This window comes from Lissotriton vulgaris, chromosome 5 (assembly GCF_964263255.1).
Source record: "Lissotriton vulgaris chromosome 5, aLisVul1.2, whole genome shotgun sequence".
NCBI classification, from domain to species: Eukaryota; Metazoa; Chordata; class Amphibia; order Caudata; family Salamandridae; genus Lissotriton; species Lissotriton vulgaris.
In genome coordinates, this window is record NC_141693.1 from 1,885,170,210 (window position 1) to 1,885,193,294 (window position 23,085).

A 23,085-nucleotide genomic window follows, 5' to 3' on the forward strand; every position below is an offset into this window, starting at 1 on the left:
TCTCCTCCTTTTTTCTTTCTTCTTTCTTCTTTTCCTCTTCTCACCCTTCTCCTCTTTCTTTCCTTCTTCTCTTCTCGGAAAATTTTCTAAAAATGCATTTTCACTTAGTACAGCTATATTTCATAAGGACATTTATTAATACTGTTTTTTGTCCATAATCCACGTTATTAAGCTTCCTGCTTTTTCTAGACTTTGTAATGATGTTTTACATTGTTTTCATAATTTCAATAAAGCATTTTAAACATAAAAAAAGATGATCGCTCTCCCCCGCTTTTTATACACATGACAAAACTATCCCTTGCTATTGCCGCAATCTTGGTGGTGCCAACTGCAGGCTAAAATCCTGGCATTTTTGTGGCTTCACCAACCTCCCTATATCATATGAGAAAGGCACTCCATCCACATGAGATGGGGGGGGCTTGGGATGGCGAATGAGCTCCTTTACTGTTGGGCGGCTCAGGTTCTGGTGTTCAACAAGTGGCAGAGCAGGGAATTTCAGTTGGAAGTGGACAGGATTGGCATGGACAAGGTAAATGGCTGCTGTACGGCACTCCCATTCCAGCTCCTCTTCCCCAAGTTCTCAAGGGTGGTTCTTGGGACTTGGCGTAAGGCACACCAGTGAAATGGCTGGGTTCAGAGGATTAAACTTGCAACCCCTCTCTTGGTAGGCGGCTGGTTGCATCAGGTCTCCTCCCTAGAAGGGTTCAGTGGGTAGGATAAGATCGGGATTTCCAAAGTGGGAGACATTTGGCAGGCAGCGTGCCTTAAGTTCTGTCAGGTGCTGCAGAAAGAGTTTGCTCTGCACAAGTCCCAGTTCTTCAGGTATATGGAGTTTCCATGCCCTGGAGCAACACCGCAGTACCTTGTGGAATGTTCCTGAGTGTAGCCTCTTGGAGTCCAAGAATCTTATGGGACCCATCACAGAGAAGGGGATTTTGCAAGTTTGCAAATACCCTATTGTCATTCCCCACATGTATTTGTGACCCTTAAGGCCCGATGGGAGCATTGGGTGGGGCCCATAGAGGATGGTGACTGGAGGGATGTTTGCATGACACCTAGAGTGCAGGTTATCTCCTCATGATACTGGCTCATCCTGCTCAGTTACCTGCACATGACCTATAAAACACCAGATTGGCTGCTGCACACAGGTGTGATGGAGTCGCCGGCGTTTTGGCACTACCCAGGGATGCCTGCTCACTTTTATCATATGGCATGGAAATGTCCCTTGATTGCAAGATAATGGGGTAGGATCATTGAAGTCCTACCTAGGGTACTGGGAAGGCGTATGAACAACTCTCCGCTGCCCATTCTACTGAGAGTCCTGGAGTGGGTGGAAACAAGAATTTGCTGGGGATTGGAATGGAATGGCACTGGCCAAGAGAGATATTGCTAAATGGTGAAGGCTGACCTCTTCTCCTCCGTTAGCTCCCTGGTAGCAGGCAATGGATTTGTGCACAACACAAGAGAAGGCTGTATGCACAGCTAGGGAGTACTGCAAAAAGCACTAAAAGGTATGGGGAAAGTGGATGGAGTAGCGAGGACTCGTTTAAAATGTACACTTGATTGGGATGTGATGCTGTACAACCGGTGGTATCATTTTCTGGGCCTCTGGAAATGTTGTAGGTTGTTAAATGCTCCAAAATCAATAAAATTCAGTTTATTTAAAATATATATAATGAGCAACCTTGTCTAGTGCCCCTAAAGAAGGTTAAACAAATTGGAAAAGTATCCATTGATAAAAAGCCTTGCAGAGTGGTATAAGTATAGTGTTGATATCATTCTAATAAATGAGTCTCCAAAATTAAAGGTAGATAGGGTACGGAGTAAAAATTGCCAATAAACCTTGTCAAAATCTTTATCAGCATCAACTGCTAGGAGCTCTGTCATAGGGCCCTTAGCTAAAGTATTTTTTGTTCAAACCATAGTATCTGGCTCTTTGGACATTAGCCTTGAAGTCAATGATGCTAGGCATGAGGATCTCTGGTAAAAATGCGTGAGTTGTTTAGCCGTCAGTGGTTTACGATGATTTTCACAGATCAGAAGTAGCTCCCCCTACAGAAAATTTTGGAGACTCCTAAATGTTTAGGAGTATTAAAGTGATAATCTCCAGTATATATATCCTGGTATTTGGTGTATTTGCCTGCATGTGTAATTTGACAGTAGTACAATCCTAATTAAAGTTCTTAACCACCAAGACTTTGAATGATTGTCTTTGATGTCCAGCAGAGCTGGTATTTCAGGAGATGGTTCCACCCTTGTGTGGTGTAAATCCGCCCATCGTTGCTTGTGAAGAGAGTTGATCAGACCTAAAACCCAGATGCAATAGTTGCTTTTTCATCTTTTTTTAAAAGCTTGCAATCTGGACATATTTTCACATCCCGTGTTCTTTCAGTGAAAAAAAAGTGAATTATCTTGCGTACCTTTTTAGGTATTCCTGATTCATCGAACACCCGCTCACATTTGTTATGCATACAATAGTGAAATGTTGTTTTCACAGATTGGGCATCATTTGCAGTATTCTGCTTTAAACAGTTAATCATTCTACGTCCGCAGTGCCTAATACTCAGGATTCATGTGGTTGAAGCATTCACCTTTTATCAGTCACATAGGTGCTCATAGCCTTGTAGTTGGAACAAGCATATAACTGTACTGAACAGAGATGAAATATGTACCACACTGTGATCATCTGCTTGTGGTGGCAACATGATTCAGTCCTTAGCCCGAGTAACAGACCCAATCCTGCTTCAACCGCCCTGTCTAAGGCCTCGCTGTCGGGGGTAGGTAATATATGGTTCTAACTCTGTTCTTAGCCACTTGCTCTTCGAGGGGTGGAGGTTTAGCTTTAACCTTAAATCACCTTGATACTGCCTTCCTGCAACCCCCACCAGCCTACATGCACCTCGGAGGTTCTCACCCTCACTGTGCAGTGCGTGGTTTGTCTGGTGCAGTTAGGACTCCGAGGATTGACCTGTGCCCAGCCATCGGACCAGCACACCCCTGTTCCCTTTGTGCTGCTGGTCCAGATACAAATAGCACCTTTGCACAAGCCAACTCGAAGCAACTCACTCCATTCAAGGTGCCACCATTGAAATAAGAGTGTGCACGAAACGGTGAACTGTAGTCTAGTTTATGCTAAAATATTTTAATCAGTCCATTCTCATTGATATATAGATGGTTATAAATGAAAAACAACATCGTTTCTGCATACTAATCTTCTCCAGTTTGGTAGTAGACTTACCCTTCAGTGATTTCTATCAGAGCTTGCTTTGTAAAAAAACCAAAAGAAATATGTGCCAGGGCATTCCCAGGAGCCCACTGCAGTGTGCACCGTCCATTGCCATCCACACCCCGCTGTCTGGATTGCGAGTGGGTGGAGGCTGCCGCCCGTGGTTTCTTCCGCCAGTCCCACCGTGCACAACCGGGTTGCATCAAGGCTATTACTAAGCGGTGTTTGTTAGGGGCTTCTGTTTGTTCCAGAGCCCTTCTGAGTTCCAGCGGTTAATTTAAGGCATTAAAACCTTCACCAACCGGTTTCGGTAACCCACAATACCCTTGTCTTTCATTCAGGATAATTATCCTCAAAGTGCCACAGCCCCGCCGGTACTGTTGAGGCATGAACAGAGGTTCTACAGGGTGAGTCTATCACCCTGTCATACCAATGAGAGCTGAGATGTATGTACTTTTAATTTTCTTTATTGTGTTTTTCCTCTTCACATGGTGTATTTGTCATAACAATGTTATATTTCAGCAATTGTGCTGCCTGTCACAACACATCAGACAATGTTATTTTGAGTCACCAGTGCAAGCACAATGGGTCACGTTCTAGTTGTACAGAGAGTCATGGCATAATTGAGGATGCACAACAATCATGTAGTATTGATCGTGGTGCCTTTTTCCCTCCTTTTTCTTAATTACCCTCATCTTTGTTTAGGTATTTATCCTATAACATACGTGGTAGGTAGATAATTATCACTACCACGAAGTGTAGAGAGTTTACACATTGCACCTGATGAATTGCCATCTGACCTCAGACATTATGGCAAGAAACATGTTGACCATTATAGAGTAGAGCACTACAATCTTGAACGAATAAATTTAAGATCGAAGTTGCCACTCTAGTTCTATTTTAATCGGGTAGGAGCCATTCTATTAAAGTACATTTTTGGACTACCGAACCGGTTTTATATCGTACCTTCACTATACAACATCTACACTTACCAAGGCCCCTCACCCACACCTCACCAAAGGCCAAGGAACTAAAGATCTCCGCCAAAGAGCCCCATCATTGGGTGCCTGTCGGGTATTGCACCGCCGACCCGAAGAGGAGCAGTTCCGATGATGAAGCATGATACCTAGCTGGCTGGGTGTGTGAGGGCCTTAGTTCCAAAAGGAGGAATTCCGCCGTCTTCTGATTTCACTTTCTTTGGAGGACACTTTTCCCCCTAAGGGAATTGTTACCCCCTTGTCTCTCCGTACACGCCCTTTGGGTGACCTACCTAGGAACTGCATACCCCTTTGTTTTATTATTGCTTTGGGCAAGTATGCTGGACCTGAATAAAAGCCATTCCTGATCCCCCTTGTTGATGGACCCTGTTGGGGAAACAAAATGCCTGGTCTGCTTTCTGTTCTATTGCTGGACCCCCCTTTCTCTGGTATGACATATATGATAGCCTTTAATCACCTGGTGAATAATAAGAAAGCCATAAGGGGTCTGCCCCAGAGTCCATTGATAATATTTCTGAAGTGCCAGCAATTTGAGTATGGGCTTTATTTTTATCTTGCAGTCGCAGTACAAGAGCCAGAGAGAGCGAATCCATAATGAGTTTGAGAAGCTCCAGAAGCTTTTGGAGAAGGAAAAATCTTGTTACCTCAGCAGCCTAGAGAATGAAGAGAAGAAGAGCCTGCAGAACATCAAGGAGAAAGTGACCAAATATGAAGAACAGCAATCTGTCCTCAGGAGCCTGATCGCAGAGATCGACTCAAAGTGTCAGCAGAAAGATGTTGAGTTATTAAAGGTAAGAAAATGTTATCCATACTAATATAATAAAGAGAGAGCCCAAACCTTTGAGGCGGGTAATCTCAGGAACCACAGCACCAATCACAACACCCAATACAGCGTTGGAAAGGGCAGTTGCAGCAGAAGGACATAGGCTATGCAGACGCCCACCATATACATTTAAAAGGTAAAAGAACCGTGCCAGCAAAGTAGTCCCTTGGGGGCGTGTCTGCTGTGGGCGTGTGCTGGGGGGTGTGACAAACGATGGGGCCTGTGGTACGTTCTTCCCTTCATGCCATGTCTCATATTGTGTGCTAATCCCACCCTGCTCCCTTTAAATACCCCTGCACCCCATAATCATAACCCACCCTTACTCCTTAAAAAACCCCAACACCCTTAAACACTAACCCATCTTAACCCTATAAATATACCCTGTACCCCAAAACCCAAACCTTCCCTAAACCCTAAAAATACCCCTGTACCTCAAAACCCAAACCTAGCCCTGAACCCTATAAATACCCCTGTACCTCAAAACCCAAACCTACCCCTGAACCCTAAAAATACCCCTGAACCCCAAAACCCAAACCTAGCCCTGAACCCTAAAATACCCCTGTACCCCAAAACCCAAACCTAGCCCTGAATCCTAAAAATACCCCTGTACCCTAAAACCCAAACCTAGCCCTGAACGCATAAAATACCCCTGTACCCCAAACCCGATACCTATCCCTAAACCCTAAAACTACCCCTGTACCCTATAACCCAAAACTATATCTGAACCCTTAAAATACCCAAACACCCCAAAACATATACCTCAGTACCCCAAAACATATACCCATATACCCATACTTACCTTATCCAAACATAAAAAAACATGCTTTTACCATTCATGCATTTACAACGAATTTCGTTGTAAATGTATGCGTGATAAAAGCATATAAAATGTAATGCCATGCGTTATAATGGCATTGCGGAGTTGTGGTACTTTCGTAATGAAAGTATGCGGAGTGATGGTATGCGGAAACAAAGTTGCGGAATAATGGGTGTTTACCCTCCCCCGGTAAGTACATTGGTGGCACGGCGGCCCACATCTCCAGCAACATACTCATATTTTTTCACCACCCAATTGAAAAATGCACAGGTCTCTCTAATTGATGGCCAGCACCGACATACACTTTTAGATACACCTCCCGCCACAAGTTCTAGAATTGGGAACTTTAGAGCTGGGGAGCTACGTTCGAATCTCGGCATCAGCTCAACATCCTGTGATTTCAGGCAAATCGCTTTGTCTCCCCGTGCCTACCACAAATGAATGTGTTCACCACCCAATTGAAAAATGCACAGGTCTCTCTAATTGATGGCCAGCACCGACATACACTTTTAGATACACCTCCCGCCACAAGTTCTAGAATTGGGAACTTTAGAGCTGGGGAGCTACGTTCGAATCTCGGCATCAGCTCAACATCCTGTGATTTCAGGCAAATCGCTTTGTCTCCCCGTGCCTACCACAAATGAATGTGTTCTTCTTTAATGTAAATTGTGCTCATGCCATGTTGTCGAGTTCGCGCTATATAATATTGCAAGGAAAAATAAAGTAGGGAAACTCGAGTTCACACACTACTGAACGCGCACTCTTCAGTGTATCAGCAGTGCACTGTGTCACAGATAAGAAATGCTATCAAAACGAAATCCTACAAAACAATATATTACTGGCCGGCAGCAATTCATACCCGGACAACGTCGGGCCGGGCTGCTAGTAATTCTATAAAACAATAAGAGCACCAAACCTTTCTTATTGTCAGAAAGTATCAACCTTGTAAACTGGGTCTAAATGGAGCCATGTATGATTCCACACCACTCTGAATCCACTACCAAATATATTATAAATATGTTGGTTAGAAGTCGACTCAGGGGTGTGTTTCTATGAGGAGGACCCATGTAGAAGAGTCCTCGCCGAACTCAGAGTGCTGAAAGGCTATTTGAGGCCCGTACTGGACCAGATGGGAGCTGGAAATCCTTGAATTTAGAGCTGAGGCAGTGGGAGCGATTTTGCATCAGCAGGTGCCACTGGAAACCACTTTTGAGTATCGAAAGGCAGCTACAAAGATCCACAAAGTGGCCTACCCTGATTCCAAGATACGCTGGACAAGATGACTGCCGGTAGAATGAAGACGGCTTCCAATGCAGGCAGGAACTTTTAGCCATGCACAACCCACTATGCAGGACCCGAGGTATGCCAGATTTGGGCCCCTGGGACCGCAGCCAGAAGAGCGGTTATTATCCACAAAGCTGTTGGAGAAGAGATTACAATCCCACAACCATGGGTGGGTCTAGAGTAGACCTCAAAATAAAGAAGAGAAGCTCCGAGATTTGGCTGGAGGAGGCGGAAGGTTCAATTGTGTGCAATGGGATGCCCCCTGTAGGGATTCTGATCTGGACTGGGTTTGTTAAATAATGCGACCATGGATGATCCCATGTGAGGAATTAGGTTGTTGTTTGATTAGGGTGTGAACCCTGGTCAAGCAACAGCCACAATCCCCTGCACGGTAAACAGTCACTAAATTAACCTGTTATCCCTTGGTCAGCTCAGCACAAAAAACAGTCTGGTTTAACTTGGAAGCAATGTGTAAAGTATTTATGCTGCACACAAATAGAAATACACAACACAAGAAAAATCCCAAATCAATTCAGAAAAATAGAGTACATTTTAATAAATTATTCGACACCGTAGAACCCTAGTTATGAATTTTAAAAGTTTTAATGAAAACTAGCGCCAAAAAGATCATAGCACCATCCGCGGACATATAGGGTCATATGTATCAAAAAAAGGTTTTGCGATTCTCAAATTACGATTTTTAGAGAATCTCAAATAGAGAATCGCAAAATGCAATGTGTGTAGGATTTGCTAAAAATGTTGCGAATCCTATATATTCCTTATTTGCGAATCGCAAATTGAGATTCGCAATTAAGGAATACCTTCCCATTCATTTGTATGGACTAGGAGACCCAGATGAATGAATGGGAGGAAATTCTCATTTTGCGATTACCAATTATAGAATTGCAAATTGAGAATGTAATTTCAAGGTTGCAAAGGTGCCAAAAGGATACCCTGTTACACCCCTGAAATATGCATGTGTGCACATTTTGCGCACATACATGCCATAAAGGCATGTATGTGCGACATATTGCACCTTTAAAAAGTCCAAAAAGTGCTTTTTTAAAGAAAATCGCAAATTACCCCCAACTTGAAGTTGGTGGTAAATTTGCAATTCCTCAAGGCTGAATAGCACATTGCTGGTGCTTCCAGAATTGCATTTAAGGAATCGCAGTCTGCAATTCCTTAATTGCATTCGCAAAATAGAGAATCGCAAATTTAGCAATTCTCTATTTTACGATGGCCTGTCGAAATGATACAATTTGCAAATGGGCCGATTCTGAGAATCTGCCCGTTTACAAACGGGAAAAAGGCGTGATATATATGGCCCATAGTCTTGCAAGTCCAGCTCAAAGCCGAAATTTAAGGCCGACCACAATGGAATGTGGTTCGCATTAAAAAGTGGATTGGGCACGTTCAGCGCTTACCTTCGGACTTAGAAAAGTTTCTGAAGAAAAATAGCTGAGAAGATAAAGTCAAGTGAGTCAAGGTGGCAGGGGTTGTCCGAAAAGGGAGTTTTGTCGTCGGATGACCTTGGGTCAAAGCTGCGGTGAAGATACCTGTGTTCGGACTCAGTCACCGAAATGGAAGTCAAAAAACTCCAATGGGACGAAGCAGAGGGATGTAGCCGAAGACAGTTCTACGAGGTCAGATACCCTTTTGGCGAAGGACTTCTGAAACTGATTTGCTGCTGCAGAGAACCTAGCAGGAGAAGTCACAAAGTCAATCCAATCGGCGATGCACCTCGGGTGGAAAGGCGAGCAGGTTAGTCCCAGTCTCCTCTTGCTCCTCAGAGCACTTTTTGGCTAAATGTTGTCTAAGGCCTCAGTTTTGGAAATTAGCCATCTGGGCACCTTCAGCACCACAGCCAATGATCCAGCCTAGTGGGACACCTCTTGGGGGTTCAGAGCTCACTCAGGCTGAGTCCCGGTGAGGGTTCAAGATGGTTGTAGCCTGTTTATGTCCCTATGGCTCTGAACAGGAGGCCAGCATGCTAGCCCTTGGAGTCACTTCTGGTAGTCGGTAAATTCAGGTGTAGATGCAGGGCTCAACAGCAGCACTAGCCTCTGATGTATCAATTCAGGGTCCAGGCAGCAAAGCAGTCCTTCTAAGTACAGCATCAATCTGGCAGAGTGCACAGCAAGTCACAGCAGCAGGCAGTACTCTGATATCTCTTCTGCTGGTCCAGTAGTGAACTGCAGAGTGGGTCAGAAGGTCATATTTCTATTACTCTGGCGCCCTTCTTCTGGAAGGTGGGGGAAGTTTTTGGAAAGGTTCTTTGAAGTGCTTAGAATTTCCTGATTCCCATGCCCTGGCTGGCAGTCATTGAGCACTTTGTGTGAAGGCGGAGCACAGGCTATTCAGGTGTAAGTGGGGCTGTGCAGAGCTCCACCACCCCCATACTGCCAGCAGATTGCTCGTCAGGCACACCAAATCTCTCTATTGTATGCCTGTCTGGGAAGAATTCACAAAGTCTGTCAGCTACACTTAGTCATGTGACCCAAGACAGGCTGCAGGCACAAATTGCAGAGGTTGGATAAATGCCAACTTTCTAAAAAATATGTCAAATTCAAAATTGTAAGGAAAAGTCAAACTTTACCATTAAGAAGGATTTAGCATTACAATTCCATAGAAACAAAGCATGACATATCTACCTCTCAGTTAGGAATTACAGCTTTTTCGGGAAAGGCTGCTCTTGTGTCTGGGAAAGGCAAGATGGCCGCTGCACTGTTGTGCTGAGAGGTCGCATTTAATTCCCTCTCCCACAATGAGTTGATATATCGTGGAAAACGCTGTGCTACACGGAGAAATACCTCTAATGGAGTTTGGACGCTGGTGGCTTGTAGAAATAACTTTTAAGAAGAAAACATTGCGAGTTGGACAGGCTTGGGTCCGAGTGAAAGAAGCGTTATTGAAACTTTTTTCTGGACACTACATGGCTCCTAAAATACCCGTTCGTGCTCCCAACCAGGAGAAGGTGAGCGAGAGGGGTAAAAAGCTACCAGATACTTCGGCAACAATGAAGACAGGAATAGCCATTAGCGCAAAATCGGATACCCCAGCAGGAAAGAACACCGGCGCGATTAAAAAAGTATTTCCCCCCCCTCCTTCAGAGAAAGCTAAGAAAGCAGAATTACGGAAACAGAGTTTAATCTCCAAACTCAACAATCCAGGAGAGGCGCGCTGCGCTAGTAAAAGTAATCCAGTAAAGGGAGACGATCAGAAGTCACGAGAATCGGGAATGCGGCAGCCTACCATGACGGAGATCTTGACAGTAAAACTCCCTGATGCGGTAGCAGTAGAAATGCCAAAATGCGGAGATGCTGAGATGCCGGTCTCCCTTCGCATAGCAGACGCTGACACTCCGGTTGCAGGAAACGTCCTCGAGGACGCAGCGGACGGCGGAGACTCTGTGAGGGCGGTTGCTAGGCAACCGAGAGAGCCGACGCCGAGAGTAAGCCAGATCATTGAAGCAACGCAGGCAGGCGGCGGTGTACATGCCGAAGCGGAGCAGGCGCTGGAAAGCAGTGAATGTGAAGGTAAAGGGGAGCGCGGAGGGGAGCAGTTTAATGGCACAAGGCACACGGGAGGCACAACAGGAGGTACTACAGCCGATATGCTCGGAGCCCTAATGTTGGTGGAGGAAGAAATAAACGCCTCAAAGAAAATGCCTGGCTCATGGGGAAGCCGTGAGAGTTTAGTGAATGAGAACCTTATAGGAGAATTAAACAGTAACAAACACCTTCAGGGGGGCGGTGATTGCACTTCTCTAGAAGGGGAAGGCGAATTCTATTCAGTTAATGAAGATTCAGGATCAACATTATCGTCAGAAACTAGCGCAGAAGAGGACGAACAGGAAGGCACTGAATCCGGTATAAGCGCGTCAGAGAAAGAGTCTACAATGAAAAAAAGACATTCTAAACTGGAGAAACGACTTCTCTGGGACTATTCAGCAACCTCACAAGTATACCAGGAAGAGGATGTACATGAAAACACGGCGGAGGGAGCAGCAGCTGTCGGTATCCCTGCACAACGGGACCCTTTTCATACCCTGTTCTTGACTCTTAAACAAATGCAAAGCGAAGCAAGGGCAGAGAGCCGCAGAGCGAGGCAGGCATCAAAGAAAATCCAAAACAGTTTAAGGAAGGTCAACAAACTGTATGATGAACTGGTGGACCGAGTCACAGAGGTTGAGGAGCGTACAGGCAAGCTGGAAGATGATGTTGGGAGATGGCAGTCATTCAAGACAGAGCAAGAAAAAATGGCAGAGGATATGCGTTGGAAGATGGAGGACTTTGAAAATAGGCAGAGGAGGAACAACGTTCGCTTGCTGGGTGTGGCAGAAGGGTCAGAAGGACAGGACGTCAGGCAATTCGTGATAAATTTGCTGAAGGGTGCCTTTCCAGAATCCCAGTGGCAGTGGGAAACAGAAATACAGAGGGCACATAGGTTCCCATTTACAGTAAGAAAAGCCGGGGGGGCAGGAGGAGGAGGGAGGGATGGTCAGAAAAACCATCCCAGGGCAATATTAGTGTATATTGGGAACTTCCTGCTCAGAGAGGAGATTTTGAGTAAGGCAAAGCCAGAGAGTAGGAGGACTTTTGAAGACATCACCTTTTTCGCTAGACCTGACTTCTGCCATTTCACAGTAGAGAGGAGGTGGAAGTTAAGGCAGTTGATCGCTCCCCTCCAAGCTCTCGGTATGGAAGCATATTTACTTTACCCAGCCAGACTCAAAGTAATTGTGAGAGGGAAAACTTGGATGTTTAACTCTGAGATTAAAGCTGAGCTCTTCTTAGAAGAAATGAGGAGGCAGAAGGGAGGTTAAGAGGTATAGATATTTATATATGGCTATACATGTTTCTGGATAAGAGTGAGGGGGATTTAAGGGGAGCACAGCAAAGTAATTGAATTGAGTGGGGGAGGGAAGCGGCTTGCACAACAAAGGCGGGCACACATAGGTCAGTTGACCTATTTGCCTGTAAAAGGGAGGGGGGGGGGGCAGAGCAGGGGTGAGGGGGGGGGTGGAACGACAACATTTTTTCTTTAAGATATGGCACATTGTTACGTATTCAAGAACTAGTGAAAGTATGCAGTCTGGTTTGATGATGATAAATAATGTTTATCTTGTGTGGTACCTGTCAAAGTTAGCACAATGGCATGTAGGATAGTATCACTCAATGTATGTGGTTTAAATGAGCCTAATAAGAGAATGAGAGTTGCAGCGTATTTAAAATCCTTGCGATTAGATTTGATATGTCTGCAAGAAACCCATATAGAGTCAAGTAGGTCATACCTTTTAGAGCAATTAGGATTTGATTTGTTGGCAAGATCTAAACAAGAGACTAGGACCAGAGGTGTAGCAATCCTGGGTAGACAAAGGGATGTCGTGGTAGGGAAGAAGAAGGAAGACAAATGGGGTAGATGGGTTATCTTAGAAATCTGTTTTAAAGGGCAGAAATTAACGCTAGTTACTATCTATGGATCTACAGAAGATGACCCTGACGTATTCCAGTTCCTTGATGCGGAGTTAGCCCAGTGGAATGAACCCATAGTATGCTGTGGAGATTTTAATATACACGATCTAGAGAGCTCATTTACACAAGAAAATGCGACCTATAGAGGTAGGAAAAGGAAAGTATTTAGGGCTCTAGCAGATATGGTCACACATAATGCTCTGGTAGATCCTTGGGTATAGCTACATCCCCACCTTGATGGTTGTACTTTCTTTTCTGCCCCTCATAAAGTAATGGTTAGGCTTGACTACTTTCTGATAACGAATTGTTTACTAGCCGAGTCACAGGTGGAGAAGTTACCTAGGGTAATCTCAGACCATAGTCCGGTGATCCTTACTATTAAAATCAACCAAATACCAAGAATTCCTGCACAATGGACTTTTGAGAGAGGCCTTTTAAAGGATCCTGCATATAGGGAGCATATGGTAGTTTGGATCAAATGGTTTTGGGATATAAATAGGGGGACAGCAGCCCCAGGGGTGGTCTGGGATACATTCAAGGCAGGAGTAAGGGGTGAAACAATTAGTTTTGCAATGGGGAGACAAAAAAGAGAAAGGGAAAAGAGAGAGGAGATAGGACAGAGGTTGCTAAGAGAGGAAGGAAACTTAAGTAGGGCTATAAGACACAATCTACCCTTAGAGGATTGTCTGCTTAAGATCATAGCTCTAAAAGCTGAAGCAGTGGAAGGTTTCGCGAGGCAGGCGGCAGATAACTTCTTAACAAAAAAGGAAAAAATATACGAACTTAGTGAGAAGGTGGGGCGGGTGCTGGCAATTAGAACTAGGCAGAGAGCAGCTGAAGCGGGAGTAAAAGAAGTAAGGGACGCGCAGGGGAACATGGTCATGGAGACTAACCTAGTAAGAGAAGTCTTTAGAAAATTCTATGCGGATTTATATACTCCAGAAGATCCAACGAATCTAGAAGAGATTGATAAATATTTGAGGAATATTCCCCCACCAATAATGTCAGAAGAAGACAGGGAAATATTAGATGGACCATTACAGCTTGAAGAGTTAGAGGAAGCTCTTGGAAGTTTACCGGCAGGTAAAGCAGCAGGGCCGGACCAGATTCCACTTGAATTTTATCAAATATTTAAAAAAGTGCTTTTGACAGACATGTTCATGATAATGCAACAAGCACAGGTAGGGGAACCCAGCCCGGAGACGTGGGGAGGGGCTAACATAATAGTTATTTTGAAAAAGGGGAAGCCACCAGAAACACCAGGGTCATATAGGTCAATCACATTAATGAACTCGGATGTTAAAATTTACTCTAAAATTTTAGCAAAAAGGCTGGCTGGGATAATCGAGCAGCTTGTAACCCCTATCCAGCATGGATTCATTCCTGGGAAAGGGACCACGCAACATGTAAGGACTGTGATTACGATGTTAGACTCTGCGGATATCCTAGGAGACCCTGTCGCAGCACTATTTCTGGATGCCGAGAAGGCATTCGACAGGGTCTCATGGGATTATCTGTGGCAGGTTATGAGGTGGTGTGGATTGGGGGAACCTTTTATAAAAGCCATACGGGTACTGTATAATGCACCAACAGCAAGTATAAGAGTGAATGGAGGGCTTTCTGATAAAGTAAAAATTGCTAGGGGGACTAGGCAGGGATGTCCCTCCTCTCCCCTGCTGTTTGCGCTATATTTGGAACCACTATTGCGAAGGCTTGAAGCTAATCAAAAGATACCACCAATGAGGATTAATAACTGTGTGGTGAAGACCTTAGCCTACGCAGACGACGTTGCAATTTTAACTCCTAACCCGACCTTAGCTATAAAAGAGGTGGAGATAGAGGCTCAGAGGTTTGGAAAGATTTCAGGGTATAGCCTAAATAGACTAAAAACGCAGATAATCAAAAATAGATATACTGTATGTACTGATGATAGGGTGGTCAACTCAGCAGTATACTTAGGGGTGCTTTTAACGACAAGTTTGGATAACATAGTAGAGCAGAATTTGGCACCTCTAATTGATAAAGTTAAAAAAGACTTAGAAAGGATGAATAATTTGCACCTTTCCCTTATGGGCTGTACGAATATAATTAAAATGTTAATTTTACCTGAATTTCTATATTTCTTTCGTTCTATTCCTTTAGTTTTCGAGGCTAGATGGTTTAATTTGTTAGAGAGGGTACTTAATAGATTTATTTGGGCACATGGGAAAACTAGACGGGCCTATAGATATATGACCCTCCCAAGAGAAAGAGGTGGTTGAGGGGCACCTGATTTTAGGTTATATCAGATGGCTGCAGCACTGCAGTATATGCAGGGGTTAATTGGGGGTGGAGGAAGTGATAGCAGTGTTACGACTATGTCAACAGACGTTTACTCTATTGTATTAGGGGCAGAGGCAGAAAATAATTTTTTAAATAGAGTTGAGTTTGGTTACCATAAAAGGACTAGATTTAAGACGGTAGTGGCAGCAGGTAGGGTATGGATTGCATTCCTAAAAAAAATGGGGCTGGGAAGATATAACAGATATATCAGGCTTTATAAGAACAGATCTTTCCCGGCGGAAGTATTTGCAGATTCGATAATGCTGAGTTGGAATCAAAAAGGGATAGGACAGATCGGGGACTTAATGGATGGGGAGGTGTTAGTTCAGTTTATAGATCTTATCCTCAAGTATGGGATTGAGAGGAAGGACTTTTTCAAATACTTACAGGTAAGGAGCTTCCTCTGTCGTAAGCAAGGTGGTAGTGTGGGATTTAACAGTAATGAAGTATTGGAGAAAATAAAAATGGGGAGGGACTGCACAATTAGATCTTTTTATGCATGTCTAGCAAAAAGTAAAATTGATGACTTAGAGAAAGTTAGCAACAAATGGATTGAAAAATTGGGTGGGGAGACTGGAAATTTTCAAGAATCCCTGGACATGGGATGCAATGTTCTGTGTTCGGGTCCCATGCAATCGCAGCATTATAAGACTTTATTTTCGTTGTACCATACTCCCGCCAGGATAGCTAAATGGGGAGGCACCACTGGCACCACCTGTCCACGTTGTAATGCAGGGGATGCAGATATCATCCATATGTTTGCTACCTGCCCTCAGCTCTATTCCCTGATTAAAAATATAGAAGACTTTCTTAGTAATACTCTTGACATACGAACCAAATTGACACCTATGATGATATTGTTTGGGAGAGATAATCAGGATGGATTTGATCAGAAGGAATTCATGTTTATAGCTACTGCAGTTCTGAGATTAACAATAGCAAGAGTCTGGCTAGACAAGGTACCCCCAGGAATGCATGTATGGCTGGCAAATTTACTAGCTAGTTATAACCTTGAGAAAGCTATTTATGCACGCAAGGGGAAAAGGGGAAGGAGACTTGGGCTCAAAATTTGGGAACCAATAGCCAAATGGAAAGAAAGGATGGCAATATAAGATATTGTAACAGAATATGAAATTTTGAATTTTAAATTATGTGGCATGATATCTCTATATTGTTTATATTGTTTATACTGTTTAAAACTTCAAACCAGTGAAATTTGAAATTATTGATGTATAAAAAGTACAAATGTATGATGTGAAATACAATGTGCATATTAAGAAAAAGGAAAAATAAAAATTATTAAAAAAAAAAAAAAAGGAATTACAGCTTTTTCAATGTAATAAGGAATCCCTAATGTTGTGCTACGGGAGGGTTAGTCCTCAAATTAGTGAAAAACACATTTGGGAGTTTTTCACTACCAGGACATGTAAAACCTAAACGTACATGTCCAACATTTTCAATACACAGAACCCTGCTCGCTGATCTGCCTAGGACCTACATTAGGGGCAGCCTAAATGTGATAAAAGGGGAGTTTAAGGCTTGGCAAGGGGATTTAAATTCAAAAACGACATGGCAGTATGACACTGCATTAAGTCTGTCTTGGCAGGCCTGGGACATGTTTTAAGGTTCTACTAAAGTCGGTGGCACAATTAGTGCCACAGACCCTCTGGAGGCATTTGATTTAGAGGCCCTGGGTATATGGGTATACTGCTCTACAAGGAAATATTACATTAAAAATGGCCATTTACATAAATGGCACTCAAACCATGTTTACAAAAATGAGCACAAGCACTTCAGCACTGGTTAGTGGTGGTAAAGTGTGCAGAGTCCTAAAGCGAGCAAAAACAAATCTCAGCAAAAAGTGGAGGGTAAAAGGCAAAACGTTTGAGGCTGAACCTGCAGAGAGGGCCAGCTCTTACACCTTGGCTCTGGGTTAGATGACTTGGTGGGGAGAGCCTGTTGAGAGTGCTGGAGAGTAGGGGACGGCTTACATCAGCTATGATTGATCAGCCCGCTATTTGGTGGTGGCAACGTGGTGCACCTGAGATTACACGAGCCCAGACGCTTATTAGCCCGATAGTTATGTACACTGCCTAAAGGCAAAAGCCTGTTATAGAGAACAGTGGTCCCTATTCAGGGGGAATACAGTGTGATAGATAACCATACACTGGAATAGAATGTATGTCTTTTGTCCAGCCAGACAAGAATTTATTTTCATAGTATTTTCCAAAAGTAGTATCAAATAAAACATTCAAATGACAAGTGGGCACAGCCGTGACCCACAGAACACAAGACAGAACAATGAACACAGAATTGGCCAAAAGGCAAGCCAAAATGGGTCTGTACACTTGTACTTAGTATAGACAGACAAAAATTAATCATTTAACACCGTTGCACAATGTGTTATAGCTTGAGTCTGGTGCATAGGGTGTTTGGGTGTCGACGACGTTTCGATGCCAACATTAAATTTAGGGCATCATCTTCAGGACAAACAAATAATGCATTGCTGTCTTGATAATAATGTATCACACCTTTTTAACAATTCTTTGCATACAAAAAAGGAAGAAGGGGATAAAAAAGGGGGGATAAAAATGAAAAGGAAGAATTTTAACCACATTTGACAACAATATATACTAGGCATGTTTTCAGCATAATGTTTGTGACTTAGGTGCTTGGATTCGCGTGATCAGTGTGGACTGAATTTCATGCAGAAGTGGTGACATTTCTCTAGTTTATACTGAGTGAGGATTGAAATGCGTGTCGCAGTGACGACGTTAAAAAGGAGTTGGTTGAATTGATGCCGATTCATGGTGCTTAGTACAGCTTCGTCATGACATAGTGAATTATTGCAGTGATTCAACGGAGAAAAGACAAGTGAGTACGATAAAACCAGTCAGCATATTAAAAGACGACGAACCGGCGCAGTGCCTGATCATGAGCAAGGTGTTCCCAGTGAGTCAGGAGGAACAAAAAACGGCGCGGTGCGAGAGTGAAAGAAATATTCTCCTGGGTAAACCCAGAGGGCAATGGGCAAATTACCTAAGGTGGCAGAGAATCAACAGTTCACTATAGGCGCAAGGGCGGTCAGCATCTGGACTTTGGGGGTTGGTGGCACCAGCGGGATCTAAATGAACAAGAAGCAGAGGTGGAGGTTTCTAAGTTTAAGAAGGGGTGGAGTTGACACGGAAATTGAGTGTAAAACAGAATAAATTAAATTACCAATTCTGTTTGCTTAATGGCAGAAAGTCCTGTTGGGTGCTGTGTGCCAGCTGTTGGAGAATGCACGATCGCATTACCTGGAAGCAGAGAGGGGTAAAAATGGGTTTAGGCATGAACCCGCCATGTTAAAGAAGTGGTGTCCAAGGGATCTGGCCATGCTACTTACTTCAGTGAGTGTTGGCAGTATCGCCGCATCTGCTTCGGAGTTTCAATGGAGACTGCCGGTTTGCCTAGGCAGAGCTGGTTAAGGCACACTATTGGCAGAAAGTGAAGAGGGACTGGTTAAGGCACACTATCGGCAGAAAGCGAAGAGGGACTAAAAGGATGGGAAGGAGGCGGCCATTTTAAGGTGGTGTGGGTTGCCCAGGAAAGGTGCAGAGTAAGTGACTTATATTGTGATTACACGAGCACGTACATGCAGAGTGGCACAGTTTGTGACTTGAATACATGTTACAAGAGACATCTTTATAAAAGGTGCAAAAGCCAGCACAAGAGTTCAGAGGGGCCAATCTAATTGGGGACTTCTAAACGCTCAGACGCTGCAGCAAAAGATGACTTACGCCATTGATAAGATGGGTGTAATGAAACCGGTCAATCTTCTGGCCAGAGAATGTGGGGACATTGGTTCTATGGCTACGAGAGCCAATATTCCATTGATGCTGCCAGAGTTCAACAAGCATTTGCAATGCAATAGGTTTTGCATTTCAGAGTTTGAGCTATTGACAATGCAATATCTTAAACTCTCTCAAATGCGAGACCTATTTCATTGCAAATATTTGTTTACTATCGGCCATGCGGCGCTTTCACATTCATGGAGGCTGCGCCCCTTTCTACAGACAAGCCTCGTCTAAAGAAAGGGGCGTGGCCGACATTAAAATGAAACTGTGACATGGGACGCTTTGACAAAAAAATAGCATCTGTTTGTCAAGTTGACAAACAGATAGTTTGTTTGTAAAAGTGCTTATGCCGCGCTTTCACTTAAATAGCGGTTGCGCACTTTTCTTTAGACGCGGCTTGTCTAAAGAAAGGGGCGCGGCCTCCATGAATGGGAAAGCACTGCATGGGCGCATGTAAACAAACAAAAAAAAGTACGCGTGGCCGCTATTCTGAAAGCGGACTGCCATTAGTAATAAAAAAAAAACGGGTGGCGTGCTGCGACGTAATAGGTGGAATAGGGGCAAATCATTAAACAAAATAGTGCTCACCGACAAGATAAAGCATACCGTGTAACAAGACCAGTAAAAGGTCCAGTTGTTATGGGAGGTAAGAAATGCAGACAAGACGGTACCAAGGAGGGACTAACAAGCCTAATAACGACTAGGAAGCCAGCGTTTAAGAAGGACAATGACACAAGCCAATTAGAAATATGGTTGGTGAGTGGGCGGGGCTCAAAAAAGACCATACTCTTATACTGCATGCCTAGCGGCAGCGCATGCGTTGCCCAGGCTCGACCTAAAAAGGAAATGGGCCAATTGTGACGACAACTTAAGAAGCACACAAAAGGTATACATTGAGTATGAGCCTTGAGGAACTGGAAAAAAGATGGCAATGGCTAATCAACACAGCTGAAGATGGTTAAAACCGTTCTGGGCAAAACAAAGTGTGGATCCGAGGAATTCTGGACTGAGTCTCTAACCAACACTTACCTCAATATGTTAAAGATTTGTTTAAACCAGAAGATATCTTAGTTAAACTTGACCTCAATCGCAAAGTATTCAGCTCACATCAGACCCAGAAAAGATAAACTTCTCATGTTCTGACTAGAGTTCAACACTTTATACAGAAGGAGGAAATACTAAAAGCAGCTAGACAGTCCAAACCCAATGTGTTCTGAGGATCTACCTTGACTTTTTTTTCCAAGATATTTCAGCTATAACCCTTGCTAAGATGAAGGCCTTAAAAATAGCGTCAGAATATTTACACGCTCACAAAATCCCATATCAGTGGGGCTTCCCCGTGCATCTTCTATTCCGAAATAAAGATAAACAAGCCTTGATTTCTACTAGACAATAAGCTATTTCCCTGCTCCAGCTAAAAGATAAACCACACTTAAGGGAAGAGCAGCTGGATCAACAGCGACCAACATAAGGCAACAACAAAGAAAGAAAGCTACACAACGAGTAGAACACGGGGACCTCCGAGAAAGACAATTTTGCTTGGTTGATAATCCTCAATCATGGGGTCCTTGAAATGGGAGCTGTTGTGAAGATAAATACTCATGACCTATGTGGAGTTGTCCTTCAAAGGTGCCTCTGGACTCAAACCCAGTGGGTCTTTTTGCCATCTTCTGCCTACTGTAACACAGTACCTTTAGAGTGGTAGGTTACTTGGAGTAGTTGTTGAATGCTATTAGTCTCCTTCAAAACTAATGTATTGTAGAAAGGCTCTTCTAAATGTAGCTTATTGTGTGCTAATTTCACATTATTTTTGGTCGTTAAGGCGGGGAGGGGAGTAACCACCCCCTGGCTTCTGAAAAGCTGGCCCTACTGATGAGGTTTAGAAGATGTCTGCAGTATGTAATGAGGGAAGAGCCTCCCTGACACACACCGAAGCTCTGTGTAGTCTGACAGAAGAAACATTTTCTGAAGGCTCTCCATTAGTTTGAGTTTTACAGCTCAGTTCTGTTATTGTTTTTATGTTTGTCTCCTACTATGGCCAGGAAAAGATTGTTGACCAGATCAGTGCAGAGAAGGTGGAGGGTCTATTGAGCAGCCTCAGGACTACGCTGTGGATGGATGTTGTTGGGTCTGTAGGCCTCATTTTACACCTGCGATGCAGGACAAGGGATCAACCCTGAATATTTTGACTATTAAGGTACAGGGTCTTAATTCATAATTAGAGGAAGCTGCTGCTCCATTGGCTCCAAATGAAAAAGGCAGCCTAGTGCTATTAGAAGAGAGGCACCTCTTACTCATTAGTATCATGAGATGTCAGTCACGATATACACCCGAAGAAGTTCCATTGTAATGCATTGACCAAGACTAAGGGTGTCACGGTTCTAATAGGGTCTGTGACAACTTTTCATGTAGACTCAATACATAGAGATACCGAGGTGAGAATAATACTGATTAATTGGATAAATATGGACAAATCTGAGACAATGGTGTTGGTTTGTGACCCAAAGCAAGGTCAAGAGCAGTTCTGTTCTTTGCTCTTCTCTTATTTACCCCAGTATTAATTGGACAACTTGATTTTTAGGAGTGACTTTAATACAATCAATCAATCAATCAATCACAACACTTGTATACCGCGCTACTCACCGGAAGGGTCTCAAGGCGCTTGGGGGAAGGGGGCCGCTACTGCTCGAACAGCCAGGTCTTGAGTTGTCTCCTGAAGGCGAGGTGGTCCTGGGTCAGCCGATGGTGGATGGGGAGGGAGTTCCATGTCTTGGCCGCCAGGTAGGAGAAGGATCTGCCTCCGGCGGTGGCTCTGCGGATACGTGGTACTGCGGCGAGGGCGAGGCTGGCGGACCGTAGCTGGCGGGTGGGCGTGTGGAAGATCAGGCGGTCGTTGAGGTACTTGGGGGCCCAAGTTGTGGAGAGATTTGTGTGCGTGGGTTAGGAGCCTGAACATGATCCTCTTGTTGACGGGGAGCCAGTGCAGGTTCCTCAGGTAGCCGGAGATGTGGCTGCATCGAGGGATGTCCAGGATGAGTCGGGCGGAGGCGTTCTGGATGCGCTTTAGTCTTTTCTGTAGCTTAGCTGTGGTTCCGGCGTAGAGGGTGTTTCCGTAGTCCAGCCGGCTGGTGACGAGGGCCTGCGTAACCGTCTTCCTGGTTTCGATCGGAATCCATCGGAAGATCTTGCGGAGCATGCGGAGGGTGTGAAAGCATGAGGAGGAGACGGCGTTGACTTGTCTGGTCATCGAGAGGGAGGAGTCCAGGATGAAGCCCAGGTTGCGTGCGTGGTCTGTCGGCTTGGGGGCGGTGCCCAGGGCTGGGGGCCACCAGGAGTCATCCCAGTCGGAGGGTGATGGTCTAAGGATGAGGACTTCCGTCTTGTCTGAGTTCAGTTTCAAGCGGCTGTTCTTCATCCACTCGGCGACGTCTTTCATGCCTTCGTGGAGGCTGGTTCTGGCGGCGTCGGGGTCTCTGGTGAGGGAGAGGATCAGCTGGGTGTCGTCGGCGTAAGAGATGATGTTGAGGTTGTGTTGGCGTGCGATGGCTGCGAGAGATCTCATGTAGACGTTGAAGAGGGTGGGGCTGAGTAATGATCCTTGCGGGAAGCCGCAGATGACTTCGGTGGCCTCGGAGCGAAACGGGGGGAGGCGGACTCTGTGTTCTTCCCGCGAGGAACGAGATGATCCACTTCAATGCCTTCTCTTGGATGCCGGTGTTGCTGAGGCGTTGGACTAGGGTGCGGTGGCAGACAGTGTCGAACGCTGCGGAGAGGTCCAGGATGATGAGGGCCGCTGTTTCCCCGTTGTTGAGAAGGGCTCGGATGTCGTCTGTGGCTGCGATCAGGGCGGTCACGGTGCTGTGGTTGGCTCTGAAACCGGACTGCGAGGGGTCAAGGGATCCATTAGTCTCTAGGAAGGCGGCCAGCTGTCTGTTGGCGAGCTTCTCGATGACTTTGTCAGGAAACGGGAGGAGCGAGATGGGGCGGAAGTTTTTGAGGTCGGTGGGGTCCGCTGTTGGTTTCTTCAGTAGGGCGCTGAGCTCGGCATGCTTCCAACTCTCCGGGAAGGTGGCGGTGTCGAAGGAGGTGTTGATGACGTCTCGGAGCTGGGGTGCGATGGTAGTGTCGGCCTTGTTGAAGACGTGGTGGGGGCAGGGGTCAGTCGGAGATCCGGAGTGGATGGTGTTCATTGTGCGGGCTGTGTCTTCGGTGGTCACTGTGGTCCAGGTGCGGAGGGTCGTGGTGGGGTGCGCTTGTTCGGCGGTTGGGTGCGGGGATGGTGTGCTGAAGCTGTTGTGGATG

At 44.9% G+C, this 23,085-nt stretch overlaps 2 protein-coding genes across 4 annotated transcripts in view; both read left to right on the plus strand.

The window, feature by feature from the left end:
- The window catches only part of LOC147717624 (E3 ubiquitin-protein ligase TRIM39-like), a 686,221-nt gene that overhangs the window by 390,518 nt on the left and 272,618 nt on the right, over positions 1-23,085 (plus strand). The gene's annotated exons all lie outside the window — the stretch shown is intronic.
- Positions 1-23,085, plus strand: part of LOC147717625 (E3 ubiquitin-protein ligase TRIM39-like) — a 356,597-nt gene that overhangs the window by 60,894 nt on the left and 272,618 nt on the right. For all 3 annotated transcript variants that reach the window (XM_086924411.1, XM_086924412.1, XM_086924414.1), the window contains exon 3: positions 4,785-5,015. In XM_086924411.1, coding sequence (XP_086780537.1) covers positions 4,785-5,015 — 231 coding nt within the window. The remainder of the gene's footprint in view (positions 1-4,784; positions 5,016-23,085) is intronic.